The sequence below is a fragment of the Coturnix japonica genome, chromosome 13, assembly GCF_001577835.2.
Source record: "Coturnix japonica isolate 7356 chromosome 13, Coturnix japonica 2.1, whole genome shotgun sequence".
Lineage (NCBI taxonomy): Eukaryota > Metazoa > Chordata > Aves > Galliformes > Phasianidae > Coturnix > Coturnix japonica.
This window is the reverse complement of record NC_029528.1, coordinates 13,384,078-13,401,347: the sequence shown is the minus strand read 5'-3', so window position 1 is coordinate 13,401,347 and position 17,270 is coordinate 13,384,078. Positions and strand designations below refer to the sequence as shown.

At 44.0% G+C, this 17,270-nt stretch overlaps 1 protein-coding gene across 7 annotated transcripts in view; it reads right to left on the bottom strand.

Moving 5' to 3' along the window:
* Window positions 1–17,270, bottom strand: part of KCNIP1 (potassium voltage-gated channel interacting protein 1) — a 206,074-nt gene that overhangs the window by 420 nt on the left and 188,384 nt on the right. For all 7 annotated transcript variants that reach the window (XM_015876310.2, XM_015876311.2, XM_015876312.2 and 4 more), the window contains exons 2-7: window positions 7,980–8,104; window positions 3,911–3,980; window positions 3,301–3,371; window positions 1,878–1,985; window positions 1,226–1,330; window positions 650–712 (exon numbers count right to left, since the gene is read on the bottom strand). In XM_015876310.2, coding sequence (XP_015731796.1) covers window positions 650–712; window positions 1,226–1,330; window positions 1,878–1,985; window positions 3,301–3,371; window positions 3,911–3,980; window positions 7,980–8,104 — 542 coding nt within the window. The remainder of the gene's footprint in view (window positions 1–649; window positions 713–1,225; window positions 1,331–1,877; window positions 1,986–3,300; window positions 3,372–3,910; window positions 3,981–7,979; window positions 8,105–17,270) is intronic.

Sequence of the window (17,270 nt, the reverse complement as noted above, 5' to 3'; positions counted from 1 at the left end):
AGTGAGCTTAAATGGATTCAGCAGTTAGGTCCTGATTCAGAAAAGCAGTGCTTTTACTTCAGCACCTTGACTGCTTTGAGGCATGCAAGCACAGAACTTTCTCCTAAGCTTGGCTTGCAGCATGGGTTGTGCTTCATTGAAGAAAAGCTGAACCAGCACTGAAGCTGCGCCCTCAGACATAGGCACCCATTGCTCTGCACTGATCCTGAATATGAAGGTGTGTATTTAGCTCCATCTGCCTCTAAAGCCCAAATGAAATGACAGCTTTGAATGGACAAACATGCTGCCATGAAGGACCACATCCTCACAGAAACACCTCGGGTTCAAAACAAGAATGCATGAAATCCCAGCCTCTCTCAGGCCCCTGGTCCAAATGAGAGAGTTGGAGACGTATAAGGGAAAGACCAGATTGTTTCTCAAGAAGCACTGAAAGTGTACTTAGAATTATTCTGGTTATTACTTCAAAGAAACAATGACATGTTTCCCTATAAACTCAGTTATTCCAACACTCAGAATAACTGCAACACCAAAATTATGTTCCAAATTGAGCAACTTCAGAGATCTACAGCATCATTCCTCCATCTTCTTAGGAATGATGGCCTCGTGGCATGTCCTGCACCTTTTGTTGAGCTTAGCATTTCATCCTTACCTCCTGACACGATTCGATAAACTCATCTAAAGTTACAACACCATCTTTGTTTTTATCCATTTTCTGCAAAATAAAAACAAGCATTTAGTTCCCATAGATAACACGGTGGTTCTTGTACAACATCTTATGTGCTGTAACTTGAATAAACCTAGGGCATGTGACCTACATTACAGACTTAGTATCACTGGTTAAATTTGCTGGCAGCTAAAGACTGGTTCACTCTTGTATTTGGAGAACTTTGGTCATCTCCACTTGTACCTTTCTTATACACATGCAGCAACCTCTGCTCATATTACATGATTTATTTCTTCACTGCCTTACCATATTATTGCTGTCTGTCTTTATGGACAGTTGATAGGAGAAGCACCAAATGACTGTGATACATGCCATTGCAAAGGTTTGGGCTAAGTCAGAAAGGATACCTCAGACTCAAGAATTCAGCAGGCACTGTAGTGCTCGGTTGCTACTAGAATTTGTTTTAGGATGTACAGTAGGAAACAGCAAGACAGCTGGGATTAATCTTAAAGTGCATCAGTGAATAGCTCAGGTGTTGGGAAGTCATCAGAAATCAAGTACCTGGAAGAACATTTCTACGTGCTGCCTTGGAGCATCTTCCTTCAGCACTGGGTACGTGTACTTTCCCATCATATCATAGATTGCCTTTACTATATCCATCATCTCCTGCAGTAGTGACATGACAAGAGAAGCACAACAGGGAAATTAATAGAAATGATAGCACATTTATTTCACTTCCCTTTTCTTCACATTCTCCTGTTAACAAAACAGCACAGATCTCATACCCATATCTGCTGTCAGCCCCAAGAACACATGCATGCAGACAGATGCATCATCAGATACATGCTAACCTATAAATCCGGGGGGCTTGTGGTGCTCTGGGTGAGCCCACATCACACCTCCCAGTGCAGCCAGAAGCCCCTTATATGCCTTGGTCACTGAGTACCTGCTGTCATCATCCCCTCCCCCTCAAAGTACTGCATTGCTCATAGATTAAACCAGGATTTTTCCCCAGGTAAGAGCCAACCATTAAAGCCAGCATAACCATAGGAAAATGCATCTATAATACAATCACTTTGCACTTTTTTAGACAGAAAAACACTCAGGTCCAGTTTCTATGTTTGATGAACTCTATGCAACATTAATTGTGCTACGCAACAGAAACAAGTCAGCTGTCATAGAAATCAACCACATTTGTCACAAACAGCCCTACCTCCTTGTTTATGTAGCCATCCTTATTTATGTCGTACAGGTTAAACGTCCACCTTAGCTTTTCATGAACTGTTCCCCGCAACAGAATGGACAACGCCATCACAAAATCCTGGTTTGAAGCAGAGAGAGAAATGAGAATCTGAGTCTCCTTTCCCGAGTCAAATCCCTCACTACATCCACTGAGGGAGTTCCCTTTCTAGGATGAATGTATCCTCTCTGACTGAACTCAATGGACACAGCACTCGCTGAGATGACCCGAGCAGTGTTAATAAATGTGTAAGAGGTAACTGGGAACAACCCCAACAGTCCTCAATTACTCTACTGTGCATCCCTCTCTGTGCCCACCTTGAGAGGGATGGCCAGATTCCTCTGCCACACAGGGAAGCTCAGGTTTTGTCCTCTGGCAAAACACAACACATTTAGCCAGGTGTGTTTCCCACCTCTACTAACTCAATCTGGGACATGGTATTTTGTTTGCATTTTCGGTTTACAGCGGAGTTATTGCTTCCAATAACACTGATTTATTGTTTGTGCTGCACAATGGTTCAGCAGCACTGCTGTATTTGTTATTATAGGCAGAGCTTTAAGTTAAAGCAACTACATTCTACCTGGTGCCTCATTTAACACACTTGGTCTGCCCTGTGTCATCTCCACTGGCTCTGCATGGGCAGAGCACCGCTTCCTAAAGACCTTTGTTCCTTTTTACCCACACTCAAGAGAAATTAAAGTCTGCTGAACAATACAAAAAAGGGGACAAAATGCTTACATTTGATAACCACCAAAGAGACCGATTTGCCAGGAAGGAAAGCTCAGCGTTTTTTAATATACTTGTCTAAGCATTTTGCTGTGGGTCAGTCCATTTAGGATTCTGGAAGTCTCATAAAGCTCTCCACGAAGAGCTGCTACAGGCAGAACTCCCACTGCAGCCATCACTACAGAGATGCATTTACATACAGCAACCTTCCCACATTTGATCAACAATTTCTCTGTCACACCTTGGACTAATGAGGATTTGGCCAGTTTGATTTTCCAGGAACATACACATGAAACCCTGCAATGCATGACAGTTGCAGGAAGCGTGAGCTTCTCTGGTCCTTCTTATCTGTGCCACTCACTGGTCTCTGCTCACATGGGACTTTTAGAGCCCTCTGCTTTCTGCTACATAAACCTCTACACTTTCTCCGTGTGGTATTAACACTCCTATGCTACTGACTAATGGTCTGTTTGTTTCTCCAGTTTTCCACTGGAATCCAATCCATCTGCATGAGAAGCCTGCGTTAAACAGAATGAGATTTGGACGTTTCAGCTTGTCGTAGCCCTCCATAGCCCAGCAAATCCCATAGTTTACAATGAAGAATGGATAGGGAAGCTAAAACACACAGACCCGAGAAAAAGGGCATTAAGACAGGACCCAAAACAGTTACCTCAAACTTCACTGAGCCATTCTGTGCAGTGTCAAATGCGTTAAAGAGATAATGTGCATACATGCTAGCATCTGGAAAACACAAAAGGCATCGATTGGTACAACAGCTCCTTATACACCACTGGCTCTCAGCAACTTCTCATTCAGCATAAAGCCATCCTTAATGCACTGCCACTCTGTGAGTCAGCAAACATTAACATAGACTTGCAGAAACCACAACCCCATCCCACTGAATGCAAAAGTTTTTATTGCACAGAGCATGATCTGGATTGTGGGGCAGTGCTTGCAAGAAAGAATGCAAAAAGAAGCACACGAGCCTATCTCCAGAGCCAATGCAGCATTAGCTCCAGCAGCAACTCCATCTCACAGCAGCACATTGCTCTGTGGCTGATGACTACTGGCAATCTCTAACATGGGTTTGCCTTTATTCCTGTTACCCAGCTGTTCAAAGGGCCTTCATCAATGTTCTTTCCTTGCTCGCGTTTTTGTGCAAGATCCTACAGCCCTTACCTCACTTTCCTAGCACAGAGTATCCAAGCAGCTTTGCAGCCAGGTGACAACAATGAATGTTAAGGAACGCTTCAATAAACCTAACAAAGCATCCAGCTTACCTCCATGAGGAAAAAACTGTGCATAGATCTGTTTGAATGTCTCTTCATTAACCACCCCGCTAGGACATTCCTGTTGGAAAAAAAAGAAACAAAATCCAATCAAAACACACACCCCAGCTTCATGTTAAGGTTCATTTGCAAAACTGCATGAGCCCAAAGAGAGCAATTAGACAGATCACACCCCTGCTCCCACAGCACTCCGGATGCTTGAGCTGCACAGCTGAAGAAATTAAAACAATTCAGATTTCACTCCAAGCATCTCACAGATTTGGTTCGCCATTATCAACATTGTTAACGGTGTTTTCAGCAGTGTTTAATTCCTTTTTTTTAAACAGATGACAGCCAGCTCGTGTTTTCTGTCACACAAAGGCCTCCTTTAATACATCACAAATCACTGCCAGCTAACACTTCCCTGCCCCATCCCTCTATATTAGCCCCAAGTAGCCAGATACCCCCACACCAGCTCCATGGAGGCTAACAGTACATGCCAACAAATTCTCAAACACAAGCACTGGTATGAGGCTTGAAACTAGATCATCACTTCAGGACAGCCCAAATAAAATTCAGGACCAGGTTTAGTTTTGCTGTGTGCCTCAATCCAGAGGCTTAATTAAAAAGCAAACCCCAAATCTCACAAACCAAGGCAAGTCAGCACCAGGATGTAGCTTTATCTCCCAGTCAGCCACCCTGAACCACTGCCCATCCCTCTGCACAGAATAACCTCCACTGTTCCTATTTAGACTCAGAGATCCAAAGCCTTATCTTGTTCAAAGGCCCCATTTGCATGACTTTGTTTAAAAGCTCATCCATCCTGTGATATAGCATACTTGAGTTCAACCACAGTTATATTTTTACCCAACCAGCACAAGTGACAAAATCCATTGTCAACTGCTGCTTACAGGACGTTGAACTTGGGATGAGCAAACTCAGGAAGCCTGAGAAAATCCCTTTGAATCCATGACACAAAGTCAGAGGAAGATTCAAGCCAGTGAGTTATTGATGAGTTCTTTAGGTTGTCTTTTAAGAACAAAAGGACCTTGACAAGAAATTCTGCCATCAAGAAAAGCTTATTAACAGAAAATATGTCTGATCTGCAGCGTCACCTGCTGCTGACGCGCATTCCCCAGCCACGGGAAGGGCAGAACAAAGAAATCACTTCATCCTATGTGAGTCACAGGAGAGCAAGGAGGGGCACTTCTGGCAACACCAAAAGCACCCCCCTTCCTCACCACTACAATGCTTTAAGACAGTTTATAACTACAGGGACTACCTATTATGCATCAAACCTTCAGGAGCGCAGTACTGACACTGATCGCCCTGTTTAGCTGTACATAACAGGCTGATTTCAGACACATACGTTACTAGCAATTCATTTGTGCTTAACTGATCACCATTTTGTTTTGTAAGAGTCGAATAAAGCTCAAGAGGCCTCATTAATGCTACAGCACATCTTAAGGCAGCTGACTCGAAAGAAATCTCTCCTGTGAAAAGGAGCAGATAAACTCTGTGCCAGTTGAAATTCCACTGAAGGCAGCAGAGGTTTCCTCATGCAAGGGAAATTTCATAGCAGCATGAAACAGCACACCCCACTCCAATGCACACAAAGCTTTCCTTTGACAGCAGCGGGTTAAATTTCATGTAAATACCTCATTTTTGCTATTAAACCTATGAATTCTTCCCAAGTGTCTGACGTGAGAAGTGAACACTTGGTTTGTATTGTTGGCAAGCACAGAAACAATCCCAGCCTTTCCCAAAACCTCTCTACCAAGCACTGGCAGCATTCATCACATGTATGGATCGACCTTCTCCAACTTCTACAACACTACAGCAAAGCCAGCGTGCTCCCAACAATCCCTTCATTGTTTGGGGTTGCTGCTCTCTCAATGAATCTTTGCAAAGTGTCCCTTGCAGATGGCAGCCATTCCCCTAACAGAATCCCACTAACACCTGGCTGCTATGAATACAGCAGGACCAAGAAGGACCTCGTTCCTCCTGTGCTATTCCAAGTGCCTGCAGCCCTGTGGTAACCCAGCTGTTGCCTTGTGATTAAACACGACCTGTGCAATCAGTGAGAGCAAGCAGCATGAGCTGGAGAGAAAAATGACTGCATTCCCACAGGGACTTTGAATCTCCAGATGGCACTGTAACATCATCCCAAGAAACACACGGTTCAGTACAACAGGAAATATGGTAACAGCTGAGATAGCTTGCCTACTGTGCATAATTACTCATTCCATTGAAACCATGATTTATAGGATAGAAAAGCTATAGCTGCCCTTTCAATTTAAACTTTAAATATTAAAGCTTCATGCACATTGCACCCACAGCAGCTGGAAGAAAACACGCTGCTTTCCTAATGACTTGACAAAGCCAGGATCGTGCCAGCACTGTCAATTAACACCAAGACCATCAGTGGGGTCTTACTGAAGGGCTGAACTCACAAGCTAAGTGCACTTTCATCATTATTCTTTCCCTCAAATGTATTGCCTCTGTACTGCAAAATAATTGCAGAACTGAAGTTGGGGGATTGGATAAACCCCAGGTCTGTTAAGAGCTGCAAGGCTCAGGTGCCTCTGGTTTGCATTAGGGGTGCTGACACAGCCTCTCCTTCTCAGCACGGTGTCCTGCACTGGGTTCCCATACACAGCAAGAAAGGTATGTCAGCAAGATAGGAGAACACAATGTTTAAGAATGCACTTAGTTCTGCTCCCCATTGTAGGGGGTTATATCATATTATACTATATATTAACCTATTGAGTCCTGTCTTAAAAGCTGTATGCTTTGTTATTGACCAGCCGGAGCACAAAAGAGGTTTCAGAAGGTTCATCTTCAGTGGTCAGACTGAGGTCCTCACGTGAAATGACTCCCTACATCCAGCAAAAGCTGCACAAGCACAACACACACAATAAGCCAAGATCCAGGCAGTTGTGCTGTGCTGGAGAAGTCAGATATGTGCAAGAGAGAGGATGCAACCAAATTTAAAGAATGCAAAAATAAGGAAGGACCTTTGCAGCATCCAACAGTTTTCCCTCAACAAGACTTGCACTTGAGGTGGCTCAATTTTCTTTCAGCCAATGGACTGGACCGTTTAAGAAGTTACAGTGTTTTGCTATGACAGTAGCTGAAATACTGCAGCAGTCCAACAGAGCAACTTAAAAACCACATGTCTTTTATTAAGCTGGCTCAATAACAATTCATTAATCATCATCAAAGCATTACCTGACACAAAACACCCGTATGACAAAACTCAGACCCTCAGGCAGTCGTGTAATGACTCTTCAACCTTCCAGACCCATAACACATCTGTTCCACATAACCTCAAAATCCCGTTTCTATTTAGTATGAGTCCCTGTTAGGCAGCAGCAGCACACCTACATGGTGAGGCTCACTGCCCTGTGGAGACCAATCCTACCAGGGGGAATTGGCTCAGGCTGAGGTTCATGAAGACCAGCACATTGCTGCTCCGTGCATGCAGTGTTGCTAGCTGGCACACTACCTTATTTCATCTAAACCTGTGGTTTCCTACACCCTCTCCCTGATACCCATTACCTTCTGAGGTCTGTTGGGCTCTTGCCTTGTTCTCTACTTACCCTGGACTCTGTAGTCCTAACTTGCTCCAGTAATATCCCACTTGAATAGCAAGAATTATCCAAGATAGGGAAAGGGGGAAAAAAAACAAACACCAAACCAAAAATCCCAGGGATCCCAAGCAAACAATACAAGTCAACCAGCAGCAAGAATTGAGCAAGCAAAAAATTAAATAAACATGAAAACATTTGCAGATTATCATAAAGTACAGGCACAGCTGAGGAATTTGCAGCACGCTTAGTGACATTTAGGGAGTAAATGTAATGAGCATGATGTGCTCATCCAATCCTCATTTTAAGCAGATGATGGGGACATCAATATGAGATGGAAAGGTAGATCGTGAGCTCATTTTGCTGTGGCAGAGGAGATATGGTGCAGAAATGCTGGTACGTAACAGGGGAACGATACAAAACGCAGCTGAGCAGTTGGGGCTGGTGGAGACATACATACTGGATTCAGTTCACTGCAGTGCTGTTCTTACATTTTTAAATCCTCTGTAAAGCACTTGAAGCTCTCTTTTAGTGAAATTGGTTTGTGCTTCAAGCTGCTCCAAGCCTTCGGGTCTGTGGCACACCGTAGTCATTTCTAATTCATCTTCAATTTTATCTAAAAGAGAAGACAGGAAGGTATTCATTTTGGCTGTTACCTTTGCTCTGTTAACGTGATGGGTAAGACAGATTGGATTTCAAGAGCAATAGAGGAAAAAAAACAGAAGCCATCAATAGAACTGGTCTTTATAACTGCTTTCAACCTCTCAAAAGCAAAATAAAAGCCAGGTGAGTAAAGCAATAGCTCATACTTCTTACTGGGGCTGCCAATTAGCCAAAAACTGATGGGGAGAACAGGATAGGCAGCAGACACATTGCTCTAAAAGGCAACACCAGATACTCTTAGCTAAATATTGAAATGACACTGAAAACAGGCCTTTCAAAGTACAGACCTGACAGAAAGCTGAGCAAATACAAGTAAGAGAGCAGTCATGCTTAAGCATATTAGACAACGACATTACACTGAGGGTACACAGTGAGGGAAACTCTTCTGTATGCCAGAGAAGGGCTTCCTACCTGGACACCAAAGGTCACGTTCAGCCCAAGGGAAATTCTAATTATGCCCACAGTTACTGAATCTGAATGAACCCAACCTGCATCTGCATGGGCTGGAAACTGATAAGCAGTGAAAAATAGTCATGTATTTTATTCAGGAGAACACCCTTCCACAAGGAAGAAAAGTATCTGAGATGTATCTCATGCTGGATTCTCGCAGCCTCACCTCTTCTCTGACTTCTCTTTTTACCTGTCAAGCCTGTTTCCCCAGCAGTGCAGGTAATGCCATAACAATACACTGGGGTTTAGTGAGTGTCAATTTGACATTATTTAAGCTTCAAATATCAGTGGCAGCTTTTAGCTGACATAACTCATAGAGTAGTTTGAACTGGGAGGGACCCTTAAAGGAGATCCAGTTCAACTCTCTGCAATGAACAGGGGCACCTACACTAGAGCAGGTGCTCAGAGCCCCATCCAGCCTGACCTCGAGTGCCACATCCAGCAGCTGTACCCCAAGTCTTTTTCTGCATGGCTATGCCCTGTAACATCCCATTTATTTCCGAAGATTGCTTGGCATAAAAGTTAGTAACTCCCCCCCCAAATCACCTTCAGTAAAATGGTCATCAACTGCTTCATTACCATGGACTGAGTGTATAATGTGCAGTATTACTGAAACAGATAAATTGGTGCCTTGAAAGAATCAATTTGAAGAAACACAATCTGCTCCAGCATTTCACTCTCTCCAGATCTTCCCACTTCATTGGACACGAGTGCATTAATCTGCCATGGTACAGAAAAAGTTGTTTCATTGGCAGTTTATCTTTAAAACACACCAGCAGGGTAACACACAGCAGGACAGCTCTGCAACATGGGCTGCTCCCAGGCAGGAATGTGCCCCAGCAGCAGAGCATGCAGTGGGGGGAGCCCTGCTGAACTCCCCTGCTGGCAGCGCACCTTCCAGCCATGCCTTAGAAAAACATCTCATCAATATTCTTCAGCTCCAACAACCCTTTTTGCACAAGCAGAACAGATTAAGCTGCCTGCAGACAAGGCTGAACTGTAGTTGTGTACTAAAAGGAAGAAAAAACTGCATGTCATTTAGCAGCTGGCTTTCTCAGCTGTGACTGTGAACAGCAATGGGGTCTGAACTGAGGAACCTGCCCAGCCTTCCCCTGCCAGAACTGGCCTATTCTTTTCCTGAGACCCCTTTGACTTTCAGCTCCATTTTCCCCATTAAAGCAACAATGCCACACTCATACAAACACACCTGGGTCTGACAAGGATATTCTGCCCACTTGAACCCCGAGTACCACCAGGTGGGGAGAAAAGCTGCCTCAAACCTGAGCATGATCAAAATCCTGATATTAAGGCAAAAACTGGAATGAAAAACTCAAGCAGAATTACAATATTTCTTGGCTAATCCTCACAATGATCCATACAAAACATCAGGTATCCATCACTTCCTCTGCCTCTACTGTTGTGCTCACTACCACTGAGCACACAGGGAAGCCAGAACAGGGTGAAACTCTGAGAAGGACTCGGAGCCCACAGCCCCGTCTAAAACGTCTTTCTGGCACACAACTAATACCAGGTAGAGCAATTAGAAGACTCTCCAACATGGCTTTACATATTTTTGCAGGCATCTGTTAACTCCACTTCACATCAGAAATAACACGGCTCTGATCATTTCCTGGGTAGGAGACAGCACGGTGTCTTCCAACTGCACCCTGAAATGAGGGTTGCTATTTTTCCTCTCCTTGCATATTCCCACCTTTCTGTAGCAGCATTTATGAGGAAAACAACATGTCAAAGTGACTGGAAATCCACTGAGAGTTTCCTGGGTGCTCTGCTGCTTTTCCATGGGGATAATGAGGAGAAGACACTTATGAGACAAGTGATTTCCTCCAAGCTGCTCTAAGGTGGACTTGCAATTAAACCTCACTAAAAGGGAGAGAAAATCACTTCATTCTCATGACTTTTGGAAAATTCTCATTCACGCCATCTTAAAACTTTGGAGTACCATCTTAAAACATGGGGAGAAGCTGAGCTGCCCAGAAGGTGACTTGATGTACTGAAGTGCCACATGCAGGATGCTCTGACTGGGGCTGTCCTCAATAGCCAGGACTTGGCAGCCCCAGTCTGGGAACTGGGAAGATTTTGAGCATCTTCAGTGTGTTTGCTGCCAGAAATGAAGTGGAGAAACTCTGCCTTGGGGTGAAACTGGTTCCTGGCTTAAGAAAACTTTTGTTCCAGAAGTTAAATGACCGATACAGTCAAACTGGTTTAAATTTTACCTCTCTGATACACGTAAAACCATCGGGCGGGGTCTAGGAGAAAGAAAAGAATTTAACAAAAAAGAATGTGACAACCATACACAACTTTGTCATTCCTTAATCTTAGCGTGACATTGGTTGGGGTTCTGCAGAAGTGCCACGCTCCCCTTTCCCACTGACTGGAGGGGTTTTTCCAGATTTATTTTCTACATTTTCTTTTTTTTTTTGCTGAACTGCCTCTTTCCCTCACCCCACAGGGCAGGAAAGGAAGTCAGAGCCCGCTGTCCCTGCAGGAGACTCAGGACAGCACATGCAGCAATGCATGCAACAGTCACACTCTCATGCAAGCACACACGCATGCAGCAAGACAGCAATGCTGCAGCCACTCTAGCCACTCTGGTCAGGGATAAGGAGGAATCTGCATGCAATCTTTGATGTCTTCTAACAAGCAATAGGAGGGTCCCCAGCCTTCTGTTTCCTCTCCATGGGTAACTTTGACAGCTGTAGAAATAAACCAAATAGCTGGTAAGGGAAGCAAGTGTTAGTTAGAGGGAAGCAAGTTCCAGGATGGCCTCCCAGCAGCATTGCTGACACAAGGGAGGATACCACTCAGGTTGGGTCAGGCTCCAGTTCTGAGACCAAAGGAGCAGCAGAAGGAGCTCAAGCAAGTAAATCCAAGCAGGTTCTCCAGCTGCTGTAACAGAAGAACAATGCTGGTACCAAAGACAGTTCTATGAGATGATCAACAACGGAAATGAATGCTGAATGTCCAAGAGGAACAACTGCAGATACCTCTACAGACTGACTAACATCTTCCAGATACGAACAACACCTTCTCTTAGCAGAGATAGGAAAAGAGCTCTCAAATAGCACAAAGCTCTGTGTAACAACAGGTTACAACTTCCTAAAGCCAAGTTTCAGTGACTCAACTGAAAATTAATTATCTTTTTGATTATTAAAGTTAGAAACTAAGTTTTTGATTCATACTCTGTATTTATTTAACATTGAATTCCTTTTTTCTTAACTGGAGAATGCAGCACAAGAAGGGAAGCAGTAAGGATGCTAAACCCAAAGCACAGTACTTTTCTAGAGAAATACTGCAAGCTCTTTGGAGAGCACTTAATAAATGAAGCAGTCATAGGAGAGTTCTGAATTATAACTGAAGCAACTGAATGTAAAAAATTGTTTCGTAGGAAGAGGTTATTCATCAAAAAGCCTCTGATGAGTCAAGACAACGCGTTACTAATGGACTTATTCTCTCTGAGAAGAATTATTGCTGCCAATGGTTTTTTTTTTTCTCATTGAAAAGCAAATCAGATGTTCCCAGTCCCTGATTTATTACCGTGCTGATTTCCATGAGCACTGGTTTGCTCTGGTTTTCACTTAGAAAAAGGTTTTTGGATCAACGGCAATCAATGAATATATAATGTGGGAGAATCAAGCAATCAAATAGTAATTAGTTCAGTGCCTAATCCAAGGACATGCTATCCTTGGCTTATCATAGAGAAATGTTTTATTTGTGCATTCATGCATACAGGGTTTAACTGCAGTCTTCACCCCAGTCTGCTTTCCCCCTCAGAGGGGATTTTTTGAGCACCTACCCTTGATGCTGCACACAGACTTTGATGGCCGAGCAGACATTAGGTAGATTAATACAATGGTGTACAAGCCCCTGTACCGCAGCATCAGCACCTTGTACCAAGCAAGGCAACCTAGCAGCAGGCAGAACTACAGATGGAGCAGATGAGGCAGGAAAGGCTCAGGAGAAGGGCTGTTTTTACTCACTCCCAGACACCAGTTGGCAGTGCTGTTAACCTTTAAACTTGCCACTACAGCAGTGGACTGCAGAAGGATAAAAAGTGCAGCAGGGCTCACCACACTGTAAGACAGTCTCTCAGCACACACCCTGCTCACACCAACCATGCTCTTGACAAGTCACCATGCAGTGCAAGTACCCAGTTATTTAATGTTTGCCACGGTGAAGTTAAAAACCTAAAATTCCACTGATTTGTCTGAGAAACTTTGCTTCTGAAGCCCCTAGGAATACTGGCAAGTTCAGAGCCCCAGTCTGCACTCGCAGTACCACCACCACTGCATCCTGCCACTCCATACAGCAACGCTTCTAAACACCAGTGCTATTCTGGTTGACACAGCCCAACGACTTGTGCAGCCAGAAAACAAATACACACTTGAGAACACGACCGATGCCAGAATGCAGCTTATTAAATTTTCATGCTGACTGATTACTTTTGTTTAGCAACACAGATGTGCATCCAGGATTGGGGGCTGTCGTGCCTATGAGCGATGGGAGACAGCAGCATGAGCAGGATTTGGAAACCAGTCCCTTAGAGCAAATGGTGCTCAAGTGCACACTTCATCAGTGACTTGATTTCAGAGAAGCCATGAAAACATTTTAATATATTAGATCCCATAATTTGATTTATTCCATCCTGTTTTAATGGAGCCGCACATTGAACAACAAGTGGGTGAGAAACAAAGATAGGAAAGCATTGCAAAGAACAGTTATAAAAAAACAACACACAAACAACAACATATATCACCAGAATTAAATGAGGGTATTCTGTCTGAGATGTAAATGCTGAGCAGCTCTCATCTGTTCTGTGTGAGCAGAGCTCTGCAACAGAGCAAGATGAAAAGAACAGGTTTTGTTGGACACACCATCAGTGTTAAGTTCATCCCGGTACTAGACCAGAAGCACCCAAATACAGAGCACTTTGGCTCTCACTGTCCTGCTCTGGGCACTGATATCCATATGCCACAGGACTACCAGCAAAAGGAAAAGGAACCACGATCTGAGTGCTGATGGCAGCTGATCCAGCTCTGACCTGTGTTGCTCCTTTTTGCTGTAGGTAGGCAGAAACACTTGACTTGAAATATTGTAGTCAGAAGGAGTGAAGATTAAAGAAGGAAAATTTCCCCATTCTGAATGCTTTAGATTTCCTCTTGCAATTTCAATTCCCCTTTTAATCATCTGCAAGAAATGTAATAAAGCTTTGGCCTAATCCCAGAATAATGGGAAAGCGGAGTTAGAGCTGTGCAGGCACAGAGCAGCACAGGGGGAGGCTGCATGCTGCCAGGTCTGCCCCATGGCCAGCTGCCCTCCTCCTGCCCTGGACCATGGGGACACAGCATGCTGCCCTGCTGGGCACTGGGTCTGGCATCCTCACCTGTCTTTCCTGTTAGTGGTGCATAAAAGCAGACAGTGCTATCAGAACAGCTGCATCCCTGTGGCTCAACTCCCCTGTCCCCATTGCACCACTCACCCAATGGGATCAAGGAGCCATCAAATGGACAAATGGCCCAGTGGCCATCAAATGGACAAATGTAAGTTTTTACTTCTGTGGGCTGTGAAATCTACTTTTAAGGAGGAGGATTAACTACTTAAGTAGTTAATTAGGACTTAATTAAGATACACTTGGACACGCATCCTCAATTTGAGCTTCCCGTGTGTGGATTTAAGAACCATGGGAGAGGGATTAAGGTAATGTTAATTATGTCCCATTTATATTGACTATTTAAATAGCTATCCCTTCCCAATTACGAGCTTCTCCAACTCCATTTCTTCCAGGAAAGCAGCCTTACCCTGAAATTCTCTAGGATGTTCTTCAGCCAAAAGAAATTTCTCCCTTTACTGCTGTAAGTCAACCAAGTTAAGTGAAATGATTCTAGATTTAAAACCACACCAGCTGAGAACAGCTCTCTTGTAGGTTTTTGAAAGAGAGGAGACAATGAGGCAAACCATGGGTGTCAGGGGGATTGGTTCCTGTTGGTGAGAAACATCAGCATGAGAATGTGGACTGCAGCTTCCATTCTGAGGCTTAGAATTAGTAACAGTAAATCCATGGTACCTGGGCAAACCAGCGAAGTGCAGCAGGTTTCAACATCCCAAGAGAGCCAAGCCATCACAACAACTGCCCCAGGGGCCAGTGCAGAGACCCTCCCTCTAAACCCATGCAGTCTTTGTGGAAGTTCCATCTATCAGCCTCACGCCAAGCTCCTAGTGAAAAGGCAGCACACCCACATGGCTGCACGCAGCATCTCAGCCCTGCCACGGCCTGTAGTGCCCATAGGCATCGTGTCAGGAGCTGACAGCACAACTGATTGCATTACAAATTGCTTTAGGATTCCACTTACGGGATTCCCAGTAAATGAGATTTCAAGTACCTTTTGGATCACGGCACTTTCTGTTACCATTAACGGTATAAGATGAGGATCCTTATCCTTCTTTCTATAGCCTAGCCATGTGTCCTTAGAATTAAGTAATGAAAACAGCACTTGCTTTGATGATTTAGAGATGCATGGAGAAAGAAGTTATTTCTCCTTTCTGCTGCAGTGAAAGACCATATTTATTTCATAAAAAATCTACCACCATTATTTATTAGTAAGTGAAAGGCTGGTGGGTGTAATAAAAATGTGCCACGTAAAGCTGCGGCTGCCTGAGGAGAGGAAGAATTAACTGTAATGAAAGAGCCTCATAACATCACTTTAAAATACCAAAGAAGCAGAGGCAAAAGGAAGAATAATATATTTTTTTTAAACCCACAAACTAACATCTGTTCTTCCTGCTAATTTCTCATATGAAAACAATGGCAAATTCTAGTCTCATCTTTCCCTCTTGGGTGTATACAGAGCATTTCCTTCCCACATACGCTAACACTGCACCTCTAAGAAGCAGCAAGGTCGGTGAGGATTTCTTCCCAATGGCAGGTGTTGTACTGCTGGGCATCAGCCAGGTGAGCAGTTCGCAGGCCAAGCCAACCTCATGGGACTTGGAACACACAGAGCCCAGCTCACCAAGCTTCAGCCAGGAAAATGATCCCAGCCATATCTAGAAATTGAATTATTTCTATTTGCAATGCATTGGCAGGACTGGAAAAACAAACAAACAAACAAACCAATAACAACAACACACAAGTATTTAGAGAGGAAGTGGGCTGCCACCTCCAGGTTCCTACCCACAGCACAGATGGCTCAGAACAGGGCTTCTTCCTCATCCCAAGGCAGCAGACACTGCTGCCGTCTCATTTAATGCAGTTACAAGCTCTTACCACATGTATTTTATTTTAGATGTCTGGCCCTATTAAGCTTTTGTGTGCACTTTGATCATCTGAACGTCAGGGTTTGGTGGTTGTATCTTGCAGAGGTACTCGAAGTTCCCAGTGCAATTGCTATGTAATAATGCAAACTTTTAGAGAGATTTACAACCCTCAGATTCAGTTACACTATACAAGACAGACTTATGCCCTTCACCAAGAAAGTACTTATTTGATTGGCTGAACTGATCCGGCACAGTAATCACTGCAGGGAAGGCACAGACCCCCACACTGCAGAAGGGGCTCTGCATGCAGCCCAACCCCACAGCCCACCTGCTGTGCCCAGCCTGCCCCACCGCCCCAGAGGCAGGGAAAACCAGCACAGCTTCCTCATCTCAGCCTGCTCCAGTGCAGCATTCAGGTCTCAGCTACAACCAGACATTACAAAAGCCAACATGCATTGTTAATGTAGGAACTAACTCTATGACCCAGTGAGCTGCTGTTTTTTTCTGTCTGGCTCCCCAGCAATCAGCCAGAACTGAACTCGTACATCCAAACACCTTCTACAAGATCAGACAAGCTGCCCAGATTCACACTGAAATAAGCCTATACAGTGGACTAATAAATTAATCACCAGCACTCGCTGGGCAGGAGCTGCTTTTACAGTTGCTTTCGTTTTTTCCTCCTCCTGAAGTACTTTTTCTCCTTTCCCTATGGAGAACTGCTCAGGTTCATGGCACATCAATAAATTATGGACCCTGTGTGCGAATCTCAGCCATGTCCCCACTGGTACAGAGTGCAGCACAGCCATCAAAGCACAGGTGGGTTTCAAGCAACCTTTGTACCTCACCTTAGTGCATGATACTACAGCACAGTGTAATTACTGCGTGGCATGCAGAGCTGTGTTTAGATTGCTGCTGCAATGATGATCATTAATCACCATGGCCAGCCCGGATCTCTGAGACAGAATGCATTTCATTTCCTCATTCTTTATCGTAATTAATACATTTGCATTTAGTTAACCACACAGCCCAGATGTGACCACTGACAGATAAATGGCCCAAACCTGCCACACAGTACAAGTTATTTCCCTTTTTGCCATAGGAAGATGCAAGCAAGGCTGTAAAACAAATAAACATAAAACCCTCATCATTCCAGGATGCTTCAGTTTGATTCCCACCCTCTGCTCCACTGTCTACAAGGATGAAACAAAACGTGAACACCTGAGACTTCATTAGAAGTACAGAATAAAAGAAACCGAATATACAGCTGGAAACATCATGGAGCACCTTCCAGCTTTTTCCCTATTTCATGTCTTTGAGTGAACTAAGGTAAATATTTCCTCTGAGAATTTGTATTAAACACAATGTTTCTTGCAAAGCAATTTCAGTTATTCAGACAG